This window comes from Artemia sp. Qi Xiang Cuo, chromosome 15 (genome assembly GCF_049724085.1).
Source record: "Artemia sp. Qi Xiang Cuo chromosome 15, ASM4972408v1, whole genome shotgun sequence".
Lineage (NCBI taxonomy): Eukaryota > Metazoa > Arthropoda > Branchiopoda > Anostraca > Artemiidae > Artemia > Artemia sp. Qi Xiang Cuo.
Genome location: NC_142808.1, coordinates 22,601,019 through 22,617,136, shown reverse-complemented (window position 1 = coordinate 22,617,136; position 16,118 = coordinate 22,601,019). Strand labels below are relative to the sequence as shown.

At 34.7% G+C, this 16,118-nt stretch overlaps 2 protein-coding genes across 3 annotated transcripts in view; one reads left to right on the top strand and one right to left on the bottom strand.

Moving 5' to 3' along the window:
• LOC148943455 (RNA-binding protein Musashi homolog 1-like) overlaps positions 1 to 16,118 on the top strand; it is a 141,459-nt gene that overhangs the window by 39,279 nt on the left and 86,062 nt on the right. The gene's annotated exons all lie outside the window — the stretch shown is intronic.
• The window catches only part of LOC148943454 (cytochrome c oxidase associated subunit FA4L3-like), a 153,756-nt gene continuing 143,430 nt past the window's right edge, over positions 5,793 to 16,118 (bottom strand). For both annotated transcript variants that reach the window (XM_089101681.1, XM_089101682.1), the window contains exon 5: positions 5,793 to 6,056. In XM_089101681.1, coding sequence (XP_088957807.1) covers positions 5,967 to 6,056 — 90 coding nt within the window. In that variant the 3' untranslated portion in view covers positions 5,793 to 5,966. The remainder of the gene's footprint in view (positions 6,057 to 16,118) is intronic.

Sequence of the window (16,118 nt, the reverse complement as noted above, 5' to 3'; positions counted from 1 at the left end):
CAAATATTTTCATAATTTCTTGAATGAAATTTCAATATTGCGTATTCATGAATTAAGATCAATAAAGAAATTTTTACTTACTGAGAATTTTTTCATTATTTCTTGAATCAAATTTCTACATCGTGTATCTAAGTCATGAAATTCTTGAATGAAATTTCCATATTGTGTATCCATGAGTTCACTTCAAGAAAGAAATTGTTACTTACTGAGAATTTTTTCCTAATTTCTTGAATTAAATTTCTACATCGTTTAGATAAGTGAAAATTATTTTTGATAAAGAGAAAAAAAAAGTTACTTACTTGAGGTTTTTTAATAATTTTTTTAATGAAGTATCTGTATACTGTATATACAAGAATTGAAAAAAAAAAGAGTTTGTTACTTATTTAAAAATATTTTCATAATTTCTTTACTGAAATTTACGTATTGTGTGTCCAAGAGTTGACTTCAAGAAAGAAATTGTTTTTTTTTTCATAATTTATTAAATGAAATTTCAGTATTGTGTATACAAGAGCTGACTTCAAGAAAGAAATTGCTACTTACTGAGAATTTTTTCATAATTTCTTGAATTAAATTTCTACATCGTGTATCTAAGTCATGAAAACAATAAAGAGTTTGTTACTTACTTGGAATTTTGTCATAATTTCTCGAACGAAATGACTTTTTTGTTTATCCAGCAGGTGAATTCAAGAAAGTATTTGCTACTTACTTACAATTTTTTCATAATGTCTTTAATGAATGGTCTTTTTTATTTAGCCAGGAGTTGAATTCAAGGAAGAATTTACTAATTAATTAAAATTTTTTATAATTTTTTAATTGAAATTTCTGCATTGTGTATCCTTGAGATAACTTGAGTGTGTGTTACCTATTTACAATTCGTTCATAATTTCTTGAATGAAATTTCAGTATTGTGCGTCCAATAGGTGAAAACAATAAATACTTTATTACTTACTTGCGATTTTATTATGATTTCTTGAATTAAATATATGTATTGTGTACAGGAAGCGAATTCAAGAAAGCTAATGCACTACTCTCGTGGAACTCAATCCCCATTTAACTCAACCCCCGTGCAACTGAACCCCCTTGTAACTGAACCCCTGTATAACCGAAACCCCCGTGTAACTGTACCCCCTTTAACTGAACTCTCATGCAACTCAACCGTCCATGCAACCCATCTCCCTCAAAACACTTTTCAGTCATTTTCTCGTACTCTCGTGGAACTCAATCCCCATTTAACTCAACCCCCTTGAAACTGAACCCCCTTGTAACTGAACCCCTGTATAACCACCACACTGACTCAGGCAACTGAGTCTCTCAAACCCCTTAAAGCTCTTTTAAAAGATAAAAAAACTACTTATTTAACACAAAAATTTAGTTTTTAATGACCACCAAGTAAAGAAAAACCACACGGAATTAGGCGACTGAGTCTCTCAAAACCCTTAAAGCTCTTTTAAAAGATACAAAAACTACTGATTTAACACAAAAATTTCGTTTTTAATTACCATCAAGTAAAGAAAAACCACAAGGAATTAGGCAACTTAGTCTCTCAAACCCTGCAAAGCTCTTTTAATAGATACAAAAACTTCTTATTTAACAGAAATATTTCGTTTTTAATGACTTCCAAGTGAAGAAAAACCAAATGGAATCAGGCGACTGAGTCTCTCAAGCCCCTTAAAGCTCTTTTCAAAGATACAAAACTACTTATTTAACACAAAAATTTTATTTTTAATGACCATCAAGTAAAGAAAAATCACACGGAATTATGCAACTGAGTCTCTCAATCCCCGTAAAGCTCTTTTAAAACTGTGACAAGCTAAACCACGACAAAGCACTACTCTCGTGGAACTCAATTCCCATTTAACTCAACCCCCGTGCAACTGAATCCCCCTTGTAACTGACCCCCTGTATAACCGAACCCCCCCCTGCAACTGTATCCCCATAAACTGAACCCTCGTGCCACACACCCCTCCAAGCACCCCCTCCCCCTTAAAACACATTTCAGCCATTTCTTTTTAAATTGACAATATTTTTCAAACGTTACCCCACATCCCAAATCATAGATTTCAGACAAAACACACCAACGAAAGACTAAGAAATCCAACTCCGAAAAGTCAAAAATAGCAACCCATACACCCCGAATCATAGATTTCAGACAACACACACCAACGAAAGACTAAGAAATCCAACTCCGAAAAGTCAAAAATAGCAACCCATACACCCTAAAACATAAGTTTCCGACACCCTGCACCTACGAAAGACGGGAGTCCGGGGAGGGGCTTTGAGGGTCTGAGGGGGGCTCAAGGGGGCTTCGGGGACTTCTGAGGATCGGTGGCTTACATAGCCCAAAGAGACACACACAACCCAAAGAAGCACAAACAGCCCAAAGAGAGTAACTGTGACAAGCTAAACCACGACAAAGCATTACTCTTGTGGAACTCAAGCTCCATTTAACTCAACCCCCGTGCAACTGAACCCCCTATGTAACTCAAATCAAAGTGAACTTTGAAAGAACAAGAGAATGTAACTGTGACAAGCTAAACCACGACAAAGCACTACTCTCGTGGAACTCAATCCCCATTTAACTCAACCCCCGTGCAACTGAGCCCCCCTTGTAACTGAACCCCTGTATAACCGAAACCCCCGTGTAACTGTAGCCCCTTTAACTGGACCCTCGTGCAACACAACCCTCCATGCAACTCATCCCCCACACAACACTTCAGCCATTTCTTTTTAAATTGACAATACTTTTCAAATGTTACTTATGTATTATACAGACCACATCGGCGAGGTAAAGCTTGGTCAAATCACAATGTCATTCTATCGTTACTTTTCAATTAAGCTATTGAATACCTTCTACCAATGTCTCTTGTAAGCGTCAAATCTATTAAGTATCTGAGCATGTTCTTTGTATTGTTGATGCAAGCACCCCATTCTTTAATTACCCGTGAGGCATTCTTAACCATCGCAATACCTTTACGCTAATACCTCTTCGCAAAAAATTCGCAAATCTCGTAAACTAAAGAAGTAATTACATCACTGTTGTTAGCTCCATCATTAATCTCCAATACTATAAATGCACTACTCATTTTTTTCCTCTACTAATATCCTTGCAAATAAAAACTATTGTCTATTAATACAATTATCTTACTAATATGAATTGTAAAGAAAACTATTCCTCTAAGTTTTTTTTTTAGAAAACTGACCAATTAAGTTATTATATTGGACTAGCCACCAACTTTCTCTAATCGACTGACCCACAAAAAATCGATGTCATAATAAAAAAAAACATGTCTAGCAACCCATGAAGAGTTCATTGTAATAGGCAAATGACCCTGGTAACCCAATGCATTGAAAACCTACACACATATCCATGCCTCAGGCGTAGGTTTGCGTGTAGGTTTTCAATGCATTAGGCGCTTACTACTTACAGTGCCTCATGTATGTTGTTTGTATATGATGTTAAGTATGTTGTCATGTATGTTGTTGTCATGTTGTCATGTATGTTGTCATGTATGTATTCTGATGTTAAGCATAAATTTTTTTTGACCAATGAGAGTCAAGGCATAATTTTCGAAACTAGACAAGATTTAAGCTTAAGACAATAGGTTTTCTATCTCTAGCAGGAATCTGGAAAGATATTTTATAATCAGTGTTAGTACAAGCTCTTCAAACCAATTTTTTGCCATTCTAATTTTCCTCTTCTGAAACACAAGTAGGCTATTACGTCAAAAGTAAGGAACTCATAAAACTTGGTTTTTTATCAACAGCTCTGACTATGATGTTCCTCCGGCATGAGTTGAAACTTTCAGGGAAAGTTTTTTTTTGGAGGGGAGGAGCTAATGGAACGTATGATTTTGTGACTGGTGGAAGGGGATCGAAAGCTGATCAAAGTCCAATCAATTTTATATTCTTTTTATGTTTGCCGTCGCACAGGCGCTTCGGCTAGTTAATATCCTAAAAAGAAGATGTCTTTCTTTTCGCACAGTTGAACGCCATCTAAACTGTGTGATTATTTTTTCTTTTGTTTTTCAAAGTTCAATTTCCTTGAGACAAGACCCCACCTGTCCCAAAGAAAGTCAAGTTCTAAGTTGAGCGATTAAAAATTAGCCGTATGTCTTTTCTTTAAGAGAATGACATATATTTTTGTTTTCTTTTATGAGCTGAGAAACTACACCTGTCGTTTTCAAATTTCGGCCATGTCTCTACGCGCCATATTTGTCTGGGTTTTCTTGGATTCAACTGAATCAAGTTATGTAGAAATTTTGCACTGAAGAAGTTGTTAATTATTTTTAAAGCCAAGAGCTGGAAGAAATCGTAAGTTTAACCTGTAAAATCCGACGGGACAAAAATTTCTTAGACCCACCAAGATTGGCGCCCCAAGCAATCTTAGACGGGAATAAATTTTCAAACTGCATGAATGAATGGGCTAAAGTCTCTAACATATCCCGACCATAAATTGTAGTTTCTTCTTGCAAGTTTTTTTACAAAGTGGTTTCACCAAGCCTTCTTGCTAATTAAAAATCTGAGGCTAATTACGCAATACAGATGCACAAAATCAAAACACGCTAAATAGATATTTCATGAATGGTGATAGTATCATACAAGGCCGTATCCAGGGGGGGGGGTTACCCGGTTTGAACCCCGCCCCCCCCCCCGAAATTTTTTGACCGACTTGAAAATAAGTCGAAAATTAGTAAAACCTAGGTAAAAATCAGTAAAATTAGTCGAAAACTGAGTAAAAAATTAGCAAACCCCCCCCCAAAAAAGTCAAAAATCAGTAAAAAACCCCCTGAACAAAAATCCTGGATACGGCCCTGGTATCATACCTTGTCGGAATTTGTGATGGAAGAATTTTTATTTACTTTAGCATAGTTGTAAAAGCGGGGCTCATGGGCACGTGTTCCCCTCAAAGCTAAGGTTGATAGATATTTTGCCTTGGAAAGTTGTTATATTTCATCTGAATATTACAAAATATTATCCTATTTAAATATAAATGGTCTTCAAAGGAAGGAGTACCTAATATAATCATCTTACGAGGACATTTGCTCCCCTCCCCTTATTGGATGGAAATATGCACCGTCTCAACCAAAACACGGCATATTGATTTTTTTTTTCTCATTGAAAACTGAATTCCCAATTATCCTTAATTCCATAAGACATTTTGATTGTTTATTTTTCAACTATTTGTTCAACTATTTGTTTTTCAATTGTTTATTTATCAACCAATCCAAACTGATTTTATTCAGATTTTAGTTTATTTCTTCTTGGTACTTTATCAGAAAAATCCTTTTGTAATAAAATAAGTAAGAAAAGTAACGGTTGCTTAACTTACCAAGGATACTAAAAATGCAATCTGATTCTTTAGATTGGTTAAGTGGAAACTTACACAACCATATACGTCTTAAACAATTAGTAAAATCCTGGAACTCAATTTTAATGAGCAAGACCTCTATATGCAGTTAGGTAGGTTTACGTTTAGTGAGCGCCAAGTTTGAAAAAAAGGAACGTGTGTGAAAAATCAGAAAAAAGAAGCGAACAAAATATACTACATCGTGGAACTCTAGAAGTTGTAACTTTCGTGATTGCTTTAGGAAAAGACAAACACTGCCATAAATCTAAGCTGTGGATTAGTATGGATGTTGTTAAAATTATTCAAGATTAAGCACTTTAAACTATTAGTTATTTGACTTGCCGAAGAACACGTGTATTTAGAAAGACAAATTAGGCTGTCCTATTCTGTTATATTTCTCTCTTTAGTTGACTTTTGGCATTAGAATTCTTATTTCAAATTCTGATAGAATCCACTTTGGAATTTAATTTCAAACCTTTCTTATAAAAACAAAAATATAACACAGTCAATACAATAGTGATACAGTTTACATGACTAAGAAGGCGACCCATTGAGCTTTTTGCTAAATTGCTTTTAAAGTGTGCTTTCTAACTTCCGAATGTATTTGTTTGGTTTCTTTTTATTCTTTCACCTTCACTTCGTCCAGTTCTTTCAAAAGCTGAACAACTTGTGGCTTAACTTCGTCGTAACTCTGACTAATCACCAAAAACTGAAAAGAAAAAATATGTTGAATTTTTTTAGTGTGTAAATGAGTGGTTCCTAACCAAATTCAGGCCATACCGAACTAGGTATTTTTAAAATTTCACTGCCCCTTCGTGATATTTAAAAAGAAAATATGTATTCAAAATTTTACGTGTATTAACCTGAATGAAGTTTAAAAGGCCATTAACTAACTAATTATTTTCGGGTCGTCCTCTGGGCATATTTTATGCTAATGAAAATGTCGTCTGTATAAAATACCTTTTATACAATGCATGACGTTATTGTAAAACTATCATGTATCTTTTTTGCTCTTTAAATGTATGTCTTTCACATGAAAAATGTCTGTTTTTTCCAAAATTAAGTCTCCAAGTAAAGTCAGGCGGTTCAGATGAGGCCTGCACCCCACGCTGGGAATCATGGATGTGGATACACAAGAAGGGGGATTAGGCAGTGAACTCTAGTAAAATTTATAAAAAAAATGAGCTCAATTGAACCTAACAGCATAAGAACTATTTTTGTCCTTTTTTCTTGTTATATTTCATGTTAGCGGCAACAGCTGCAACTTAGTAAAGAGTAAATTACGGCCCATTACAACTGAAAATTTAAAAACTCGATTCTAAAGAAACTGTTTAGTGAGAAACATTTTCAAAAAGTGGTCTGATATATGTATTAATAAATACTATTCAGATTCAATAGAGCAATTGTTTATAAATATGAAAACACATTATTGGAAATTTCGAATTTGAGCCTGAGAGTCCTCAAACAGGACGCCAAATCAAACAGTCCGTGGTAACGAACTGTAAATAAGGAGCAACCCGGCTCAATAGTAACCGAAACTCTAGAAAACGGAATTTTGATACCAATAGATATATCGAAAGAATTAATTCTTATGCTGATTTCAAATATATAGATTTCATAAAGTTTAGCCTTGCTCATAAAAATTTACGCGACGGAAAAAAATTTGCCTTATTCATGAAAATAGAGGGATACACCCCCTAAAAGTCATAGAACCTTAATGAAAATCACACCATCAGATTCAACGTATCAGAGAACTCTATTGTAGGGGTTCAAGCTCCAATCCGCAAAAATGTGTAATTTTGTATTATTATTTTTTTTTTTGCCAGAAGAAAGATCACGGATGCGTGTTTATTTGTTTTTTTGTAGTTGTTTTTTTTTTCAGGGGTGATCGTATCGACCCAGTGGTCCTAGAATATCGCGAGAGGGCTCATTCAAACAGAAATTAAAAGTTCTAGTGCTCTTTTTAAGTGACCAAAGAAAATGGAGGGCAACTAGGCGCCCTCCCACGCTCATTTTTTTCCATAGTCGCACGATCAAAATTTTTAGATAGCCATTTTGTTCAGCAAGGTCAAAAAAATATACAAACTATGTCTTGATGACTTAATCCCCCACAGTCCCCAAAGGAAGGGCTGCAAGTTATAAACTTTGCCCAGTGTTTACATCTAGTATTAGGTATTGGGAAGTATACAGACGTTTTCAGGGTGGATTTTTATGGTAGTGGGGGAGGGGTGGGGTGGGTTGGGGTTACGCGGGAGGATCTTTCCATGGAAGAAGTTTTCATGATGGGAAGGGACATTGCTATGAAGGGGGCGCCGGATTTCCCAGCATTCTTTTAAAAAACGATCTGAAATTAAATAAAAAGAAACTAGTTTTGAACTTAAAAACTTTTCAACTAAAAACTTTTCAACATCAAAACTTAAAACGAACACAAACTATTACGTGTATGATTGGGTTTGCCCCCTAGTCAATACCTCGCTCTTTACGCTAAAGTTGTTTTAGTACTTTCATAAGAGCTATTTATTCTAATTAACGGCCTTTGTGATTAATGGGTCATTCTTAAGGAATTGGAAAAAATTTCAATCTTAGCGTAAAGAGTTAGATATTGACTAGGGGGTGAGCCCCTTGATATACGTTTTTGTTTTTTAAAATGTTTTTGTTTTTTAAATGTTTTTGTTTTTTCTGTATATGTTTCATTTTTGTTTCTCCCCTGTTTTTTTCCTGGCCATAGAGCCTTACGGGGGAGTTTATATTGAAGTGTATTTTGTTGAGTCTATTGATTGAATAAATTGATTGATTGATTGACGTAATGAAAATATACGAACGTAGAAGTTCGTTGTGTAAGTTCATTCGTAAGTTACATATATTTATTACTAACAAAACGCGCGTAAATAAAATTAAACAACTTTTCAGAAAGCCATTTAGCCAAAAATAAAGTAAAATTAATATGCACATTTTTTTTAAAATTATTCATGTACGGTGAGCCAAAATCGAAACCTGCATTAATTCAAAAACGTTCAGAAATTAAATAATAAAAAAAGTTTTTTTTAACTGAAAGTAAGGAGCGACATTAAAACCTAAAGCGAACTGAAAATATTCCGTATATGAAAGGGACTGTCCCCTCATCAACGCCTCGCTCTTTACGCTAAAGTTTTTTACTGTTTAAAAAAAATAAAGATCTGAGACAGAGTCAAACTTTAGCGTAAAGAGTTTATTGTTATCAAGATCGTAGCTAAGATAAGGATCCTCGAAAGACCCCAATAGAATTGTTTTGGAAAAAAATTAAAAGTACATAAAAAAACTAGTATTCGCACCTCAAGATCGACTTTTGGCTTTTTTTTACCTCGAAATGCGCTTTACTACATACTACTATAGTCTTTGTGAGCCTATGGTAGACCTGCACTCAGGAATGAGGAAAGGACCCCCCTAGGCCCAAAAGACCCCCATATAAATGTTTTGGAAAAGAACTAAAAGTACATAAAAATACTGGCATTCGAACCACAAGATCGACTTTTGGCTTGTCTTTTATCTCGAAATGCGCTTTTGTCTACTAGCCTACTATAGGCTTTGTGAATTGTGAGTTTATGGTTGTAATGAATGATTGTAAATTATGTCTATAAGAGAACATAAAACCCAGAATAAGCAAAAGCAAGAAATTTACACATGGAAAAGAACTGGCCTCTCTTGTGCCGGGGCAAAATATTGATTAGCCCCCCCCCCCTGTCTCCAACAAATTTTTAGGTTAAATTTTAACGAAATTTGTCTTATTAACAAAATTTTTCATTTATTTATATCTAACTTTTCTTGCTTTGGCCATTACAAAATAATTATTTATGTTGTTCCAGTTGATTGCTTCTAATTCTTCGAGTTCTATGTTCATTAACGCTAAATCATTTAATCGCTCCTGGCCCATAGTCGATCTCGGGTATGATAATATTAATTTAAGTTTACTAAACTTACTGCTGACGCTGTAATCACTAACAATATTTGACAGGCACATTGTACGTTTGCGAAGAACCCCTTCATCTCCGTATTGCACAATTAATTCTAACAACGCTAAAATCAATTAAATTCGGTCAACTTACTTTTATTTCCAAGGAATGGTGATGAAGATATAGGATAAATGAATATTTAGGATTCAATTTGCTTTTAGTTACTACCAGCTGCGCCTTCTACTCTATATTAATAAAATAAAATTCCAAAAATTCCGAAATGGTTATAACCGTTAGATTATTTATTTGAAGTGTTGCGCCCTGAAATTTTCTGCTCCCTGCTCAAGCGCCCCTTCTCCCCCTAAAGCCACTTCTGTCCAGACTTAACTTCCATTCGCTTACGCCTACTTTACCCCCATCCCTCTAGAAAGGTTGCAAAGTATGGGTCCTCGGCCCCATCATTTGGTGTCAAGCGAGTGTTATATCTCCAGCAATCTTTTGAATTTGTTTGATTCCATAAGCATGTTCAATTCAGTGGCGGATCCAGGGGGAGGGCGAGGGGGCACCCCCCCCCCCTCCCCTAACGTCGTCTAAAGTAGTGTATTTTACTTAATTAAAGCAAGTTTTCGTTAATTAAACTTGCTTCTAGCGGAAGTTTATCGGATCAACCTACTTTGCGCCCCCTCTAAAAAAAATCCTGGATCCGCCCCTGGTTCAATTCATGGAAACATTGGTAGTTTTGCAAGAGAAAAGTGAATCAATAGATTGTCTTGAATTCAGCCTTTATTTCCATTGTTTGTTTGATCTTTCAAATATGTTTTGACGTTTCTTTAATCATCTATTTTTAACTCCGCTAGAAAACCTAACTGACACTACTCACTGCCTTTTCTTATTGTTAACAGGTTTAGGATGTAATAATCGTTCTTTTATCTATCACTACTCCTCTCACCATACCAGAATTGGACGCATTTAAACTTAAAGTAAATACTTGCGTGTGTTGAATTGTGTCGCGGAAGCAGCAGTTTAGTTTTACTTGTTTTCTTTCCATTTGCCGCTGATGTTTGAGTACCGCCGATAACAGAAGTAATATGAGGAAAGTAGAGAGCAGTTGAAACTTAAAATGAACAATAGGTATTGTACCCCTATAATGCTAGTGGAAATGAACTGATTGATGTTGTTTCCATGCGTTTCTAGGATTATACAAAACTAGCACTTTACTGAAAACACAAAACCCATGCATAAGAAACAAGAATTTTTCCACATCGTAAAGTACACTTACGCTCTTAATGTTTCTACTGTACAATAATCGTATATTTTTAATTTTTTTTTTTTAGTAAAGCGCTTGTTTTGTATAATCCTACAAACATAGAAAAATACCATCAGTTGATTTATTTGTGCTAGTTTTATAAATACATGTTGCATGGGTGCGAAGCACTAATTTTGTTCGTTTTAAGTTTCAACATCGCTCATTACTTCCATTAGAAAAAGCATGTTTGTTTCTAAAATTAATCGGGTCAAATCCTCAAGGCCGTATCCAGGGGGGGGGTACTCGGTTTGAAACCCCCTCCCCCCAAAAATTTTTTGACCGAGTCGAAAATTAGTAAAACCTAGGTAAAAATCAGTAAAATTAGTCGAAAACTGAGTCAAAAATTAGTAACCCCCCCCCCCGAAAAAGTCAAAAATTAGTAACCGCCCCCCCCCCCCAAAAAAAAATCCTGGATCCGCCCTTGCAAATCCTTAAATTAGCTCTTTAGTTTATGCTAATGAGAAAGAAATACCGTAAAATTAAGGATGAGCAAATGAGGAATATTTTGACTTAAATTAGATCGCATAGTTTTTAGTTTGGTTGACTCTTGTGGTTGTCAAATCAATTTGGTTGACTCTTTACTAAAATATACAAAACAAATTCAAATACCAAAGCAAAAAATCTGATTTAATCAAATTGGCAACTACATCCCTCACATGGCCAGTCCGCCCCCCAAGATTTTTCCTGGTGCCCTCTTTCCCTGTTTTTTTACTCTTTTTTTAGAGTAAATTTGTTAATTTGGTCAATTATTGGCACCTTTGTCATATCCCCCCCTAAAATTTTGCTCATTGGTGCCCGTGTCAAATTGGGTCTCCCCCAAGATTTTGCTCTAGATCTGCCCCTGGCTAAATTAGTATTCATTGTCAATATTACTGTAGCCAATTCCTCAGCTCACCCTGTAGATTTCGTAGACTATCGGAACACGCGTTTCTGTTCCCCAGTATTTGTAATATTATTAGTAATAGCATTACCCAGTAATAGTATTTGTAGTTGTCTGTATCGTCTTAAAATATTCTCATCTTAGACATTATATTCTTATATGGTGTTTGAGGTCACAAAGAGCTGGCTACTATTTCTTGTTTTACGGCTTAATAGGGGGTAATTATGTCCCGCAAAGTTTGGTTGAATTACCTCTGATGTCAAAACATAAAAATTTTGTAATTTGGCAATGCTACCAGCATACCGCTACCTCAGTCCTTAATATATAATTAAAAAAAAAGAAAAAAAGAAGTTTAATGCCGATGGTGCAATTTTTCAGAGTATGAAAAATTTACCAGCATACCCATATTTAGGCAAGTCTATTGTCAAGTGTTGCAGTCTCTAGTTTATGGGCGCCAAGTTTCTAGTCCTTTGGAGAGGAATGGCAATTCGAGAGAATGTAGGGGGCAAGGATTTTTTTCTGCTGTTCAACGGAAATACCAAAAAGATATGTTTTTCAAAATCTAGGGGAATAGAAAACCCCCTTGCTCCCCAATTCGGTGTCCTGTGGATGAGGCTCGTTTTTTTTTCAAATACAAAGGGGTCTTGATCTACCTAAGAAATAGTCTGCCTATCGAGTATATGGAACCCTTTGGATCTTTTTTGTGGCGTCGAGGGGTATTAAATTGATTTATAGTGTTCTAACTTTAAAAAATCTCAAGTTTGTATGTAACAATATAATAGGCTGGAATGAAAAAAATAAGGGATCGTAGCAAGTAAAATCTAAAAATTTGAAGTTAATTTTTTAAATAACTTAATTAAATCGATTGAATCAAGTAAATAAACTAAAGTTAAATTAAGTTAATTAAGTCACCTCTGAAGTTTGGGTCATCTCTCCAGTTGGATTTTTTTTTGTGTTTAATGTTTTACAGATTTATTACTGTCTCAAATCAGTTTACTTTTTAAACCAGGTTTATGGATTTTCAGTTAGAATCTGTAATCTGAAATAAATAAATGAGGGAATAAAAATGTGTCTTTTATAAAGATAAAAACTGTATTTACTTAAAATAAAAACAAAAATTCTACAGTAGGCTAATAGTTTGGCAAAACATTAATCAATATTTATAATTGGAAAGAGAAAAAAGGACGAGAAAAAAAAAAAATAGATGAATTTTATTGAAATATAAAACCGTGTTGCCGAGAAACCGTGGGAATGGCAACTGCCTAGAGACAGGGCAACAAAATTAGTTTTGTTTTTATTTCACATTTAAATTTTGCTATTTTGTTTTTATTATGCCCTAAATTAAATCAAACATGTGCTAGTCATCGGTGACAGAAAAAAAAATAACAGAACAAAACTTAAGTATTGCTCCTAGAACATATATAAACACACGCTAATAAGTGCTTAAGTTCAGATATGTCCAATTATGGAGTTCAAGATTAATTTGCAGTAAAAGAAAAAGAAAGATTAATGCAGCTTAAATCTAATAAAAATAAAAAAAGCTATTATTAGCGGCAGCTATTTTTCATAATGAAGTAAAAATGCAAGATTAAAGGGGAAACGTCGAAACATATTTGAAAAATCAAACAAACACTAAAAATAAAAGCCGAACTCGAAAAAAAATTATTGATTCACTCTTTCCTGATTAAAGAATTTGAACTTCTGGAAAGACTACAAATGTGTCCGTGAATTGAATATGTTTATGAAATAGGAACCAATTTCTTGAAATAGAGACTCGAAAGATACCAAATGATGAGTTTAAGGGCTTTTTGTCAGATCCTTTATTAGAGGGAGGGGAATTGAGGTGCACTTAGCCGAATAGAATAGTTTAATCTGAGGGACAAGATCCCTCCTCATTTCCAAATATTGGTGGATGCATTGAAGGATGCCAAACCTCGGAAATTTATATCCCTAAGATATCAATTTGTCGTACTGACAGACAAAACACTTTGCCTTACATGTCCTGGGGAAAGTGTTCCTGGGAGTGAAAAAGTATCCTGGGAAATGTATTGAAAAATTCTTGTTTCAACTGAAGGCTTTTTAGCTGCACAGAGGCTATTTAAGAATTAACTGAAATTAAATGAATAGTATTGAAAAGGAGAAATAGGTTTTGGATAATTCCCTTATTAACGGATTTTTTTTTTCATTTTTAAATGTGAATTTATTGTGTTTATTTCTAAGTTTGAGTTCTCTGTAAGTAGACCACTTTGAATTTGATCCTCTCTTGGACGAATCTTCAGAATTTTTATTGGGGGGGGGGGGTGAAAGAGGGGTCCATATACGGATGATCAAGGGGCAAGGGATGTGTAATAATTTTTTTTTTCTCCAAACATAATGCATTGATAATCATTGCGAGGCAAAAAGACAGCCGAGAGTACCTTTCGGCAGCCAAAATATTAGTATTTTCATGGATTTGTAGCATTCTTTTTAAAATGTTCCCCCGTGATCCTTTGGACCAACATTGTTGGGAACTCCCTCTTCCCATTCCTGTGCTCATGTGTAGGTCTATTAACATTTTTCATCTTTTATTTCTTTACTGGAAAGAGGGTGGGGGGGGGTGGTCTGGAATTCCCCCTCTGGGTACGCCTCTTAATAGTGAACAGTAAAATAGTTAAATTAGTATCGTAGCTGACGGTAAGCTGCAATTCATTCAAGCATTCAAAGCGACTTTCGACCAGTTGTACTGAAATCCGTATCATATCCGTCAATCTTTATTAGAGGTAGAATTGCGAAAGAAAAGTAAATCTATGCTCACTGATCTTTACTAAGATTTGTAAATTAAGTCATAACCAAATTTAGAGACATCCATTTAGCAAAAGAAAAGTAAAATTTTTATGCAAATTTTGTTTACTTATTCAATGACGGTGAGCCAAAATAAAAGCTGCATTAACTAAAAAACGATTAGAAATTAAATAAAAAAAACAAGTTTTTTAAACTGAAAGTAAGGAGAGACATTAAAACTTAAAACGAACACAAATTATTCCGTATATGAAAGGGGCTGTCCCCTCCTCAACGATTCGCTCTTTACGCTAAAGTTTTTTATTGTTTTAAAAAATAAAGTTATGAGACAGAGTCAAACTTTAGCGTAAAGAGCGAGGAGGGGACAGCCCCTTTCATATACGGAATAATTTCTATTCATTTTAAGTTTTAATGTCGCTCCTTACTTTCAGTTTAAAAAACTTGTTTTTTTTATTTAATTTCTGATCGTTTTTTAGTTAATGCAGCTTTTATTTTGGCTCACCGTCATCGAATAAGTAAACAAAATTTGCATAAAAATTTTACTTTTTTATTGCTAAATGGATGTCTCTAAATTTGGTTATGACGTAATTTACAAATTAACTTACGTAACTAATTTCTATATTCGTATATTTTTCTTCTGGCAAAAAATACAAAGTTGCAGATTTTTGCAGATATGAGCTTAAAACCTATGTAATAAGGTTTTCTGATACGCTGAATCTGACGGTGTGATTTTCATTAAAATTCTTTCACTTGTAGGGGATGTTTCCCCCCTCTTTAAAAAATCGGGTAAATTGTCTTAGGCTCGTAGCCTTTGGTGAGTAATACTAAAGTTAATAAAATTTATATATTTAGAACCAGCATTATAAACCCATTCTTTTGATACATTTATTGACATCAAAATTGCGTTTTTAAAAGTTTCGATCACTATTGAGCCGTATCGCTTGTTTTTTTATTGTTTTTTTTTTATTACGTATATTTTATTACGTATATGAGGGGGTTCTCCCCTTAGTCAATACCATGCTCTTTACGTTAAAAGTTAAAAAAAGTTTTAATTCACAAACCCCTGAATCACAAAGGCCGTTTAGTTAGAATAGATGACTCTTTTGAAAGCACTAAAAAAAACTGTAGCGTAAAGAGCGAGGTATTGACTTGGGGGAGAACCCCCTCATATACGTTATAATTTCTCTTCGTTTGAAGTTCTAAAGTTGCTTCTTATTTTCCGTTGAAAAAAACTTGTTTTTTTTAAATTTAATTTCTGATCGTTTTTTAAATAATGCTTGGAATCCGGCGCCCCCTTCATAGAAATGTCCCCTACGCCAAAGAAACATCCTCCACGGAAAGATTCTCCCGAGTAACCCCCTGCTCTAGCCCCACCCTCCAGAAAAAAGTCCTTCCTGAAAATGTCTGTATACTTCCCAATAACCAATAAATAATGCTGGCACGTCCGGTACCCCCTTCATGGCGCATTCTTTTCCCCTTTTAACACTTCCTTCATGAACAGATCCTCCAACATAACCCCCGACCCCCCCCCCACTACCAGAAAAAAACCCCACAGAAAACGTTTGGATACTTCCCACTAGCTCTGACTAAATGTTAAAATTGGTGTAGTTTTAATAAATTTCAGCCCTCCCTTAGGGGAATTTGGGGGATTAAGCCACCTTTAAAGATCCAGTTATCATGTTTTCGACGATGTTGAACAAAATGACTATCTCATAATTTTGATCGGGTGACTTTGGGGAAAAATGAGCGTGGGAGGGGGCCTAGGTGCCCTCAATTTTTTTTTTAACTTAAAATGGGAACTATAATTTTTTTTTTCGTTTCCAATTAGCCCTCCCAATTTTTTCTTGTACAAATGGTTCGATAAGATCACTCCTGGTA